This window comes from Coloeus monedula (assembly GCF_965178545.1).
Source record: "Coloeus monedula genome assembly, chromosome: 10".
Lineage (NCBI taxonomy): Eukaryota > Metazoa > Chordata > Aves > Passeriformes > Corvidae > Coloeus > Coloeus monedula.
Window position 1 is genome coordinate 4771873 of NC_138790.1, and position 13014 is coordinate 4784886.

Below are 13014 nucleotides of genomic sequence, written 5' to 3' on the forward strand. Positions count from 1 at the left end.
GCAGTTCCGCAGTCTGGCCAGGCTTGGGTACAGCCCCAGAGTGGCTCTTGGCTGGAGTGCCAAAAGCAGCTTCCAATCAAGTTCAATGCTTGCAGAAGCTTAGCTTACTTCAGAAAGAAGTAATCTGCAAAAAAAAAAAAAAAAGAGAATCCACAGACTGTAAAGCAATGGAAATATTTTTGAGAGCTGGAAAGCCCACCTTAAGATATTTTAAGTCTTAAGCATAGTCAACTAGTGGCACTATTCTAACAACAGCTTCTTCCTCTTTCCATTAAGCAGAAATAAGGAAGAAAATAAAATTGAACTACCTTATAGTCACTCCTGGTGAGCAGGATACTATCAATCTGCCGTATTTCACATTTGTTGCCTGGCAGAAAGGCTAGTAGTGTCAAAAAGGATAGTAGTGATCCTGAAATCAGAAGAAAAGAGGACTTTAAGGGTTAAGCTTTGAACATTCAGCATAAACTTGCTAATCAGTGGCCTCATAAATAAGTTTGCAAATCCATGAGTGAACAGGTTAGTTTATGCTGGTTCAGGGCTCACTGCATGAAGGTGAGACTGCCACAGGCCATAGCATTAATGCCATTAGCTGCACCCGACAGAGGGATTGCAGCCTGGCCAGAACAAGCAGAAACCATGGCATTAACGGCACTCACTTGTACTAGTTTAGCTCTGATTTGAGAGAATACGAAGTATTTTCAGCACTAAATATGGTATAAAGGTTTTTTGAAGCCTATCTAAGGGTAGGCCAGGCCTCCCATCCTGGCCCATGCTGTGGGCTCCTACTGTCCTGCACCTCAATCCAATCAGCCCAAGACTCCTTTCTTGGGTCTTTTCTTTTGCTAATCATAGAAACACAGAATCCATTAGGCTGAAAGGACCTCAGAGATCATCGAGTCCAACCTATGACTGAACATCACCTTGACAACTAGACCACAGCACTAAGTGCCACATTCAGTCTTTCCTTAAAATACCCTCAGGGAAGGTGACTTCACCAGCTCCCCGGGGAGCCCATTCCAATGTCTAATCACCCTTTCTGTGAAGAATTTCTTCCTAATGTCCAACCTAAATCTCCACTGGCACAGCTTAAGGCTATGTCCTCTCATCCTGTCCCTTATTCCCTGGGAGCAGGGCCGACCCCCACCTGGCTACAACCTCGTAGGGAGTGATAAGGTCCCCCCTGAGCCTCCTTTGCTCCAGGCTAAACACCCCCGGCTCCCTCAGCTGCTCCTCCTTCGGTTCGTGCTCCAGCCCCTTCCCCAGCTCCGTTGCCATTCTCTGGACACACTGCAGCACCTCGATCTTCCTTTCGTGAAATATCCTCCACATTAAGTCTTCCTCAAATCTTTTTACACGCTAAAACACGGTCGTTCCAGGCAACAAGTCAGGATCAAGTCACTGCATTCATCTCTCTATATAGGAACTCGACCGCGTCGCCCATCTCGGTTTCTCCGCTGCCGCGGCCGAGCTCCCGCCCTGCCCACAGCCTGTGCTCGCCCGCCGCGGGGGTGGCGCGGCCGGAGCTCGCAGCCCCCCGGGGCTCGGCCGCTCCGCCCTGAGGGAGCCCCCGCCCCGCGCGCGCCCGGCCCCTCCGGCCGGTGCGGGCCGTGAGGCGGCACCTGCCCGCGGCCGCCCCGCCCCGCGCGCGCTGCCCGCCTGCGCGGGCCCGCCCCGGCCGTGACGGGCGGCGCTCGGCCCTGCGCTCATGGCGGCGGTGGCGGCGGGACGGCCCGGCGGGGGCCGGCGCTGAGCGCCCCGGGCGGCGCGGCGGGCGGGGGCGGCCGGTGCAGGCGGCGGGGCCGGACCGGGCCAAGCGGCGGAGCGCGGTGAGCGGCGGGGCGGGCGGAGCGCGGGGAAGGAACGCGGCCGCGGCGGCGGCTTTGTGTGCGCGGCGGGGGAGGGGAGCGGCGCCGCCGCACGTGGGACCGGCCGCGGGCAGCGCTCCGCCCTCCCCGCCCCGGGCGGCCCCGACACCGGCACCGCCGACACCGCCCCCCCGGCGGCCTCCGCGCCACCTCACGCCTGCGGGTCGAGTCCCGCGGTGCTCCTGCCTCGAGGGGACTCGCTGCCCCCTCACAGGAAGGGTCGTGGCTCGGGTTGAGCGGTTCTGGGCGAGGGACAGCCGGTGTGTGACCCCGCAGCGGGGAGCCCTGGGCTCGTGCCGAGGCACCGGGACCCGTCCGCCGGCCCCAGTCACCTGGGTGCCCAGCATTCCCCCTTCCAGGGACGGTGGTGCCTGCGTGGAGGGAGCCCCGCTCTCCTGTAGTCACGCGCCAGACCACGGTGATATCCCGAGCATCACTCACGGGGCTCTTTGGCAGCCCTTTGCCAGCGGGGCACGGGGACTCTTTGCCACTGCAGCCCCACTGGGGCTGTGGGCACCCAGGCTGTGGTGAGCCACAGGCGTCAGGAGGCATTTGAGGCTCCTGGGCTGTGCAGAACAGAACCAGCTCCCGGCTGTGAACCCCTGCGATGATCACTAGCCCCCACCAGAGAGGTGCCGCTGCTCTTTTGCATCACAGGCCTCCCCATGGTGAGAGGTTGAAGCCTGCCCAGAAGGTCACTGTAGGAAACGTTAATGCTTTTATATTTCCTGTCAGTGGAGTAGAGAACATGTCTGGGATCAAGAGAGTGATCGCAGAGAAGGACCCCGACTATGAGGAGATCACCATCACACATCCCAACAAGCGGCACAAAGCAGCCGAACAGTCAGGTAGGAGCTGTGGAATGGGAAATTCTGTGGACGTGCATGCTGTCTGTAAACCGGTCAGGAAAAGGCTGGGATAGGAGTTAAGGGACAAAGGACAGATGTTGAGCAAGGCAGGTAGTGATACCTCTGTGTAGCCAAATGAAGATGTATCATATGTGGAGTCATCCCTGCCTGCTACCTGGACCATAAGTAAGGCATGAGGATGCAGCCTTTGGTGCATGATAGGAGATGGAGCACAAGCTCTCCACTGCCCCAGCACTTTGGTTCCTGTTGCTTCCTAAAGTATTTACAGTCCATCTTCCTGTGCTGAGTTGTGTTCCAGCCTGTGCATTTGTTCTGTGGCTGGAGTCTGCTCTGGGAAAGATTGGCAGGCTGTTTACATTTTGGGGGACAGAGGTCACAGTACAGCATGGGGAGGAGAAAAAAAATTCCATGACCCTGCAGGAGGGGTAAAAGAGACCCACGACCCTGCAGTACATGCACTGGCTGTTGGAAGATAACGAATGTTTGCAAGAACTGGCAGATGAGGCAGAAACGAGCTGCTTTGATGAAGTATAGAAAGAATAATTTAGGGAGTAGGAAAGGGCTTTGAAACATGCAGGAGAAGAGGAAGAGGAGCACGACTGAAGGAAAGGTGGATAAAGAAGTGTAGTGGAGTGAGTGACTGGATAAGTAGGTTTGCATTTGGCAAGCTTGGATGTGCTTGCTTTGGGAACCAGCCTGTTGGCAGAGTGCCTGGGACAGGTTGCAGTCTCTCTGGGCAAATGAGAGTAGAGCTTCTTGCCCTGGGGGCAGGGAGTAGGCTAGTGAATTTTGGCATAGCACAGCTAGTGAGAGAGGATCGTGATGGGAAGAACTGACAAACTGGGAGGTGAGAAAACTGAGGCTGACTGTGGGCTCTGAAGAAGATCCAGGAATAGAGCCGGAGCTGCCAGTTGGAGAGGGACATAGGATGGCTTCGTGGGTGATGTTTTGGAGGATGGTGTACAGCTGGACAAGTCTGAGGAGGCTGAACTCTGGGTTGAATGTGGGCAGGTCCTGTCTGCCACGTGGGGCAGGGGCCCTGCCAGTGGGGGCCCAGTGCAGCTGTGCTGGAGCTGGCCATGTCACCACTCCCAGCTGCCTGCCCTGCCTGGCTGCCAGAAGTCACCACCCTCTCTTCTGGCATGTCCCAGGGACTGCAGGCGGGTTTCTAGTCTGCTTCTGAAACAACTTTGCAGAAGGTCTTGATGATGAGCAGGCAGAGTCTCAGGGCCTTGGAAAACTGTCCTTGGCAAGTGAACTTTGCATTCAGCAGATTCCTTCAAATTGGCTTCTTTTTTCTTCTCATGGAAGATCTCCAGCTTTCAATACTAGAATTCCTTAAGTACACAAATTTCACTAACATGATCCTAATGAGGGACTGTGGTTGACACTAAGCTGTGAAAAAAATGAATATAAAGTGTTCTTGAAAGCCTCTGTAATATAACCACAAATCCTAAAGTGCTTAAATTGTCATGATGCTGGCGTGGCATGGCATCAGCCTTGGGAAGAGATGCAGTTACCCCTCTCTGAACCATACCTCTCATGCCTTAATCTGTTCAGGTTTATTTTAAGTGTAGCCTTACATGAGAATTTCCTCGTCATAGTGCTCATGGCTGGAGGTAAATTATATCCCTCTGGTTTTTAATTTTGCCTTAGTCATAGAGATTTAACCATAATTGTGTTTTAATGTAGGCTTGAACTACTTCTGGTCCTAAAATAAATATATATATATATACACACACACTCACAAACATATATATATGCATATATATGCGTGTGTGTGTATATATGTATGTGGAAAGAAGGAAAATTATTTAGGATACCCCGGTTGCATATAGAGGCATCAGGTGCCTCACTCCTGTTGTAGGTACCTGATCAGACAGTAAAACTATGTATGCTATCTGGAAGATGCCAGCAAAGCTTTTACTTGCTTTTCTTCCTCCTCTCTATGGGGATATTAGAAATCTCTTCAAACAGATATGTACTTTTTAGGAAGACATACACTTCCTCTGAAGCTCAAACCAAAGTCTTGGTGCTGTTGCCTCCTATTTCATGTAGAAACAATGTGAGATTTTTCCAGGGAAAACCAGACTCTTTTGCTGATCTGCTTTATAGAGGGGTCACTCTATTTCTGACACAGACTGGAGCACCTTTTCCAGGCTTTCTTCTAGAAGTGTAATTCCTGCTTTTCCAGGTTCTTATGTAGAATTTGATAAAAACAGAACTTGTTTGAAACCCCTTGATGTAATGGAGGTGGCTTAAATGAAGGTCAATATTAAAGTCTACAGTAGGTGTAGAGCAAAAAGAATAGTTCTTCCTATGTTTACACATGTCCTAGAAAAATATGATAATACACCAGTTCCATTCTTAGCCACTAATTTGCTGTAAGGTATTTGCACAGTTTGAAATCCTAAACTACATACTTTCCACTAAGGTTAGTAAACTCCTTCTGAAAGGCTAAATTTTTTTGACTGCTGTGCTGGAAGAGGATTTTGTAAGAGGTAGACCAGCTTTTGATAATGTAGTTTCCTTTGTGCTTAATAAACAGCTTGTGGGCACTCCAGAGCAGGCTGCATTTCATGCCAGGGCTGAACATATAAATATGAGTTTGTTTTATTCTTGCTGTGTGAGGTGGTGTAAATTTCCTGGATGTGAATCTGGCCAAGGGGAGCAGAAAAATGTCTGTAGTGTTCCAGCTCGCTCCGGCGCTATCGCAGTGGCAACTGCGCTGGGCCAGCATGGTGGAGTTTTACTGTTTACAGCTTTACTGAGGCAGAAGTAAACAAACTGGCCCTGTTCTTCCCATTTTCTGTTATTTGTCATCTCAGACCTAAAAAGGAGAAAATAGCTCTCCACGTAAGCCAGCTTTTAAAGATCCATGTGGTTTTTGTTAAGACGTAACTTTTTTTTGCAGGAAAATGATCCGTCCCCCTTATGTGTGTGCGTGCTGGACTTGCTATCCCTTCACTTCTCACTCCGTAGTGATTTCTGATCTTTCTATTTTCAAATAGAGCCTCAAAAATAGGAATGTAAATACTTCCTCCTTCTTTATTTTCCATGCATGGCCTTGTACAGCTCGAGATGTTACTGTGCAGAAGATTGAGACTATTATAAAGGAACAGTTTGCTGTCGAAATGAAGAGTAAAGAACATGAAATTGAAGTTATAGATCAGGTATAAAGGTTTTGTTCTTATAAACACCTAAGATCCTGGTGTTTGGGGCCTGGGGGATTGCTGCAGTGCTTGTCATTACTCTCTTTCCTTTTTGCAGCGCCTGATTGAAGCCAGAAGGATGATGGACAAGCTGCGTGCCTGCATTGTGGCTAACTATTATGCCTCTGCTGGTCTCCTCAAAGCTGGAGAGGTAAAAACTACTTTGGGAATAATAAGACTTCAGGGAATCTTTGCCAAGGAAGGCGTGGAGTTCAGTGGTTTTTCAGCTGGTGTTTGGTGTTGAGATGTGATTTAATGAAATAGTGGAATACAAACTGCAAATGGGGTGGCAGTGGGAGAGGAGACCTTTGTATCACCTGCTGGGCCTCGGGTACTTGGCAAAGAGGAGTCTTCAAGAAGCAGCTGAGAAATTGTTCAGCAGCCCCTGGTTCTGGTTTCTGAAATACTCTGCATTTTTTTTCTCATCCTCAGTTTTTCCCTGAGAGTGCCTTGTTTCTCAGACACTGCATAGTTTGTCCTTGCAAAGCCCTGAAAAGTGTGGAATATGTTTTCCTATTTCACAGGAGGAGAGTGGCAACAGATGCGTTTGGGGACTTTTCAGGAAAAAAGAAAAATAATAAAGATTTCAAGATTTCTTGAGTCTTGGGCAGTGCTGTGAAACCATCCTCCCTTTGCCCTGGCAGTCAGTCTGTTGATGGGTTGGTGAACAGACTGATGGCAGCAGTAAAGCAGGAGATAAATCAAGGAGGTGTCACGGAGTGATTAAATATTCACAAGATTAAAAAACCTCAAACCCTGTTAGTTAAACCCCAGTTCTGAGCACTCTGCCCTTAATGACTGCTAATTGCAGGGTGTTCATGACTCGTGCAGGCTCCCAAATGACATGTAGTTCATTACTGATGTAGGCATTTTGTTACCATCTTTTCAATTCAAGTTGATCTGATTTCCAGTGATTTTTGGAAGCTGTAGATGGGTGCTACAAACATGGTTTTCACTCTAGTCCCATAAGAATTTCTCTTCCAAGCACTTGTTCTCAATGCTACTTCTGGTTTTTCTGTTGTGCTTTTCAGAGGACTTGGAGTGAGGTAAAAACAAAAAGGTTCAGCTTGTTTTTCCCTCTCTGAGCCTGAGTTGAGCAACTGGAGTTGGAAAAGGTTGTGGTAGCCTTGGGAGGCTTAGAGATCTCTCTGCCCTCTTTGATTTTTGTGTAGGCAGCTGAAGAATGTGACCTAAGTTCTAATCTTTGAAAGTGCCTTTATCCATTGTCATGTCTCTGCAGGAGCTGTACTGTTTCTTGTTCTGCCATGGAGGGTGTTCACTTTTTTTCCCTGATGATTTTCACACTTTCCAGAAATAATATATTTTGTAATTGTTTTGAGGTATTCACAAAACTTGCTGGTGCCTCCTTGCTTTATTTAGTTTTAGTTTTTATGAGCTTATGGCTAGTCTAGCTGTATCTTTAATTGCATTTTTAATCTTTTTCTAAAAGTCCTGATTTGCACACAGGTTAAATCAGTTTCTCCTTTATTTTGAAATTGTTGCTGATTTTCAATGTTCAGTTTTCTTCATTGTCTGTTTTTAATTGTGGCTCATGTATGTTTGACCAGGCAGTGAAAGATTGTCTTGTTTCTGCTTCTGGTAGAATAGGAGTCTTTGTAGTTTAATTCAGAACTTCTGGGAAGATGATTTGCAGCTTCCTGACCTGTTCTCATAAATATATACAGTTCTCGAACCCAATGCTGCTGAGTTTGAGGCTTGGGATTGCTCATGATTGTAATTTATTATGTTTCCCCACAACTTACTTGACAAGATGTTGGTCATTTTACTTGACTAGAGGTAAAACAAAAGATGTTCTTGGTGTGGGTTTGGTTTGGGCTTTGGGTTTTTTTGGACAGGATGTGTGTGTGTCCCTGCCCTTGGATATATGGATCTAACTCTCCTAAGCTGGCAGTTGAGATCTGGTAATTGCTTCACTTGTGCACATAATGGACAGTTGGAAAGGAAGTTCTGGAATGATCCTTGAAAGGCCAAGGTGGGACAATGTTTAAAACTCCACTCTTGCTACCACCTCTCAAGGGCAGTTGTGCTGCTCTGTAGTGATGCTGGTGTCTGCCTCCCCCTCAATCATGTTGGCAGAATTCTGAGTCAGGGAACTTAATGTGGATTAAAAATAAGCCTGCAAAGGAAAACAAACAAACAAAAACAGTAACAAAACAAACAAAGCAACAAATAAATCCCAGGTCCATTTCTTGATTTGTTTTCCTTTGTGACATGCCCCATGAGTAATTGTTCCAGCCTGGCTGATCCGGGTGGTTTGGGCAGGGAAGAAGAAGCCTCTTTGAGCTGGTACTGCCTGTAAGAGAAGCTGCCAGTGCCACTCTGGTGTGAGTCTGTGGCTGCTGGAACTGGAGGGAGGCTGTCAGTGCTCTGCTGCTGCAGAGGGGTGTTCCTGCTGACTTGGTTCATCGTGGAACCGAGGTGACTGGGAGGTCTGGTGCTTCGGTCAAGAAGTGGCCACGGGACACTTGTTTTGAGTTGATGAATGTTTTTCTTCTACTTCTGAAGTAAAAAGCAAATGCAAGAGAAAGAAGGGCCTTTGTCATGGTAATGAAAAAACCAGAGATTTAAACACTAGCCTGCCTTGTCCTCCCCTGTGCAGGTTTAGGAGGATCTAAGATTAGCTCTAAGGTGTTCGTTTTGAGGAAAGTCTGCAAGCATGCCTAAGCACATTATTGTTTATCCCCTGTTAAGCTTTGGGAGCAGACAGGGTGTAGCTTGCTTCGTCGGTGTTGACAAGACTGCCAGTGAGTATCAAAGCTAAAGAGCCTGATGCACTTACCTACCCTGCTTGCCTGCAAGAGCCGGGCAGCTGTGGCCTTCCTGTGTGTGGTGAGACTGGAGGTGTCTACACAGGAAGAGAAGAGGTTATTTTCAAAGGGACACTCTAGGTAGTTGATTAGGCTGCAGTTCTTCCTTCCAAAACCAATTTGGGGTACTGTTTCTGTAGAACCATTTTAAGCTTTTCTCTTCTGCAGCATATGCTTTTCCTGCAGGGCAGATGATTAAATATTTGCTTTTTCTTCATTCTTTGACTTTTTCTCTTCTGGCGCAGCTTTGTTTTTATCTGGGCTGTGGGGAAATAGTGACCAAATCTTCCTGACTTCTTCATTGCAGGGGACCAGGTCATGCGATGCAACAATTCTTAATCACCCTTCAATCAAGAAATTCTTGGAATCTCCCTCTAGATCATCGTCTCCAGCTAACCAGGGCTCAGACACTCCCTCTGCCAACCACTCCGAGAGCGACTCGCTCTCTCAGCACAATGACTTTCTCCTGGACAAAGACAATGGCAACTTGGATGCAGACGAGCGGCTGACAAACAGCCTGGACCAGAGACAGAGCAGAAATGCTGGCCGGGTAAAGTAAAACTCGAGTGGTGATCACGTTGTTGGAGGTGTGTGCTCTGAGGACTCGGTGCTGGCACCAGGAGCTCTTCATGTTTTCACCCACCTTGCTGAAGATCTGTTTCTTACCCTCTCCAACCACTTGCTCCCACTCCCTCAGCCTGGCTTTGCTGTAAGGCCAACTGAAGTGTCTGTAACGTGGGTACCTCCTCTTACCTCAGTCCTGCCCAAAGCGAGCTCAGCCGGCTGGGGAGAGCTGTGGGGTCAGCAGAGCTCTGCCACCCTCTTGGTCGTAGCCTCTGGGGAAGAAGGTGCTTCACAGCCTGAGCACAGAGCTTTGCTGTATGGATGCAAGTCAGGTCGGGAGGTAGAGCCTGCAGAGGAGAGCAATGTGTGTCGTTCTCAGCACTGTTTTCAAGAAGTAATGCTGCTGCCTGGCTCTGGGTGCACATGGGGACTGCATTGTGTAGAATGGTTGATCCACTGGAGGGGTTTGGCCTCCTCAGCAGCCTGTAGTGCAAACAGTAACACTGGAGGATTAGCTCACCCTGGCAGCATGAGTTTGTAGAGCTTGGGTGCACAGCTTGGGTCCAGACAGGACAGAATTGTTTTTTCTCTTGATATTGCTGCTTGCTGTTGTGCATTATCACCATTTGCTTAACTGAACCAGTCTGACCCAAGTAAAAATACATCCTGTCAATGTTCCTTCATGCTTTTTGGGGGTTATTTTTGACCTGGATCCAGTCCCTCCCTTTGTGGCTCACTGTGCAGCCACACAAATGCTTCACCTGTTGGCTGCAGGTAGCTCCACTGGGGAGGCTCACTCAGTGTCTGCAGGTGAAATGTGCCTTAGGAGATGAGGTGAAACTCTTCAGTTTCCTTTCAGTTCCTTTAAGTGGTGCCAGAGGAGTACAGCCAGGAATGGGTGTATCAGTGAATGTGGTTGCATTCCATAGCTGAATAAGTTGCACTAATACATGGCAGAAAGAGCAGTGATTCTGCCTCCGTTAAACAGCATGACACCCCTGATAGCAGGGCTGCAGTTTGCTGGAGCTCTGCCCTGGGTCTGTAGCAGAAGGCAGATGAGCCATATAGAATGTGGACCCACCTGCATTGTAAACCACCAGACCAGCAGAACTTGTTTCAGTGCCAGGGGCATAGATGGAGCAGTTGTATTGCTTGGGGGTAGCACATGAGGACATCTTTGACCAATGCAGAGGAGGCTGAGGGAGTGATGAGGAGCAGGAGCCATCCCAGCCTTCTATGACTCCTTGCTCCACTTTGAGGCATCCCTGACTTAAGAGAGGAGGGGAAATGGTTCCTTAGTGAATCCAGTGCTTCCCACGCTTGTCTGGCGTGTGGTCAGTGGGGTGCATCCAGTGGGCTGCTCCGTGGTCACTTGAGAATGGTGGTCCTGTTTTTTCCAGACAGACACTTCATCCAACAGGGTTGTAGAAAAGCCTCTCAGTCCCATGCAAACAACACTTCCACTTGTGTTGACATAGTGGGTGGTCAGATCATTGTGAGAGTGTTGGCCACTGCTTAATAGCTGGGGTTGTGTTACAGGGTGGTTGGATTTATTGTGCCTCGGTACTGCCATGGATTTGTGGGTTTACCTGGATGGCAGTGACAGTTTATGGCTGCTCTCCCCGTTCAGTTGGAGCTGAATTCCTGTCTCAAACCCAGCCTCGATTCTTCACCGTGAGGCAACACCAGAGTGTCTCAGAGCAGCAGAGACTGGGACTGAGAAAGATTTAGATTTTCAGCCCCCACTCATGGGCGATTGAGCTTTGTTCCTGATTAGTGACCACCATGATGCCATTCTAGCTGTGCCCAGTTTTATTTCAGATAGTGCAGGGGCAGTGCTTTTGAAACCCAAGCTGAAGTCGTGGCTCAGCTCCATGGGATGTCGCACCACGTCTGCTCAGTTAAGCCATGCAGTGTGTTCTTGGCTAGGAAGGAAGCATTGTTACATGCCTGACTTGCTTAAATGTGCCTAGAGAGCAATTTAAGTATTTTTAGGGATGATTCCTTGTTGGTCTTTCATTTATGCAGGGTTTTGTTGTTTTTTTTTTTTTTTTTTTTTTTAACAACACTTTACTTTTCTAGCACCAAACAAAATGATGTTTAAGAGGAATGTTTGGGTTTTTGTTTGCCTTTTTTTTCTTCCCCTACCCTCAGGACAGTTTGGGTGTTTCAAGCTCTCAAAAACCAGGACAACGAAATGCCGGACTGTCAAATGATGAAACTTCACGACTTTATGTGAAGAAAACGATTGTGGTTGGCAACGTCTCCAAGTTAGTATCCAGAGCCTGAGGGATGGTCCTTTATTTCAGGATTAAATTGAATAGAAAGTTACATTTAGGAGACAAATGAAATTGCTAGGCTGTTGCAATATGAGCTGTTACCCTTGAATAATCACTGTACCCAAGGCAGCCCTCCTCTGGTCTCAGCATAAGTTTTTTTTGTGGAAGGAACAAGTGTTTTTGTAGTTATTTTATTTATAAATTTATATGTGTACAGAGGTTTTAAGATCTGTTTCTCTCTCAAGGAAAGTCTTTCAGCCTTTTTTGATCAGGTGGAAGTCAGAAGTTTTCCCCCAAAAATTTGGAAAAGCAAGTTGTCCTAATTCAGTGTCTTGGCTAATTGAATTAGTTGGCTAATTCAGTGTGTCCATAGGTACAATGTGGGGGTTTCTGAAACAGAAGAAAAACCCCAAGAGAATAATGCCCCACCAACCACGATGAGAAAAATTCAGAATAGTCTGAATAAATTAATTCATACATTTTTTATTTATATGTAAAGGAAGAAGACAGGTAAATATATATAACTTTTGATCTTCTAGGAAATGAGTGAAGAAAGGCATTAGTTTTAGGAAACTGGACAATTCCAGGCTTTAACTCTCTGTCTTTGCTCTACTCAAGTCAGTCTTTTGCACAGACTATATCAGACATTTGCTAATAAAACTTAGAGTCAGAATTGCTTCTTGAAAATCTACCTAGGGCTGGACCCAGAAATAAGTGTTGACTGAAGTTGCTTAAAATTTTATAAGAAAAATTGTATTTTTTTGTATTTATGGTAGCTGAGTTGTTGATGTTGTGTTCTGGTGTGGTTTTGCTTCCTGATATCTCAGAATAGGACAGGATAAGGAATTTGACAGTGGTAGAATGTTAAAATTAAGTCTTCTTAATTAAGAGCCAAATGTTTAAACGGGTAAATTTCATATGGCAGTTGTGCATTAAAATAGAGGAAATGTGTTAGAAGCTTAGAGTAGATTATGGGACCTGTATCTGTTCCTGGATGAACGGTCAGAGTGAGGACAAATGAGCAGAACTGTACTGGGGGCAAGGTTCCCACAAGCATTTTAACATCCCCAATTTTTTTGCCTAATCTTTCCTGAAGTACTTTTTGCAGTATTTGTCTATTTTATCTTGTGTTTGTTATTTAATTTCTTTGTCAGGTACATTCCCCCTGACAAGAGAGAAGAAAATGATCAGTCAACCCATAAATGGATGGTGTACGTCCGAGGCTCTCGGAGGGAACCCAGCATAAATCATTTTGTCAAGAAAGTTTGGTTCTTCCTCCATCCCAGTTACAAACCTAATGACCTGGTAGAAGTGAGGTAATAAGGAATTATTCCAGTCACTATTCCAGTCTTCATGCTTGCCAGGCTTACAATGCCAAGTTTGTTTAAAAATTAACA

The 13014-nt window shown here is 47.1% G+C and overlaps 1 protein-coding gene across 5 annotated transcripts in view; it reads left to right on the top strand.

The window, feature by feature from the left end:
- Positions 1 to 1713: 1713 nt before the first annotated feature.
- Positions 1714 to 13014, top strand: part of YEATS2 (YEATS domain containing 2) — a 49017-nt gene continuing 37716 nt past the window's right edge. For 4 of the 5 annotated variants that reach the window (XM_082287875.1, XM_082287871.1, XM_082287872.1 and 1 more), the window contains exons 1-7: positions 1714 to 1826; positions 2601 to 2713; positions 5810 to 5907; positions 6005 to 6097; positions 9082 to 9324; positions 11493 to 11608; positions 12772 to 12933. In XM_082287875.1, coding sequence (XP_082144001.1) covers positions 2614 to 2713; positions 5810 to 5907; positions 6005 to 6097; positions 9082 to 9324; positions 11493 to 11608; positions 12772 to 12933 — 812 coding nt within the window. In that variant the 5' untranslated portion in view covers positions 1714 to 1826; positions 2601 to 2613. Of the gene's footprint in view, positions 1827 to 2600; positions 2714 to 5809; positions 5908 to 6004; positions 6098 to 9081; positions 9325 to 11492; positions 11609 to 12771; positions 12934 to 13014 lie in introns of those variants that run through there. The other variant, XM_082287874.1, reaches the window with a different exon arrangement.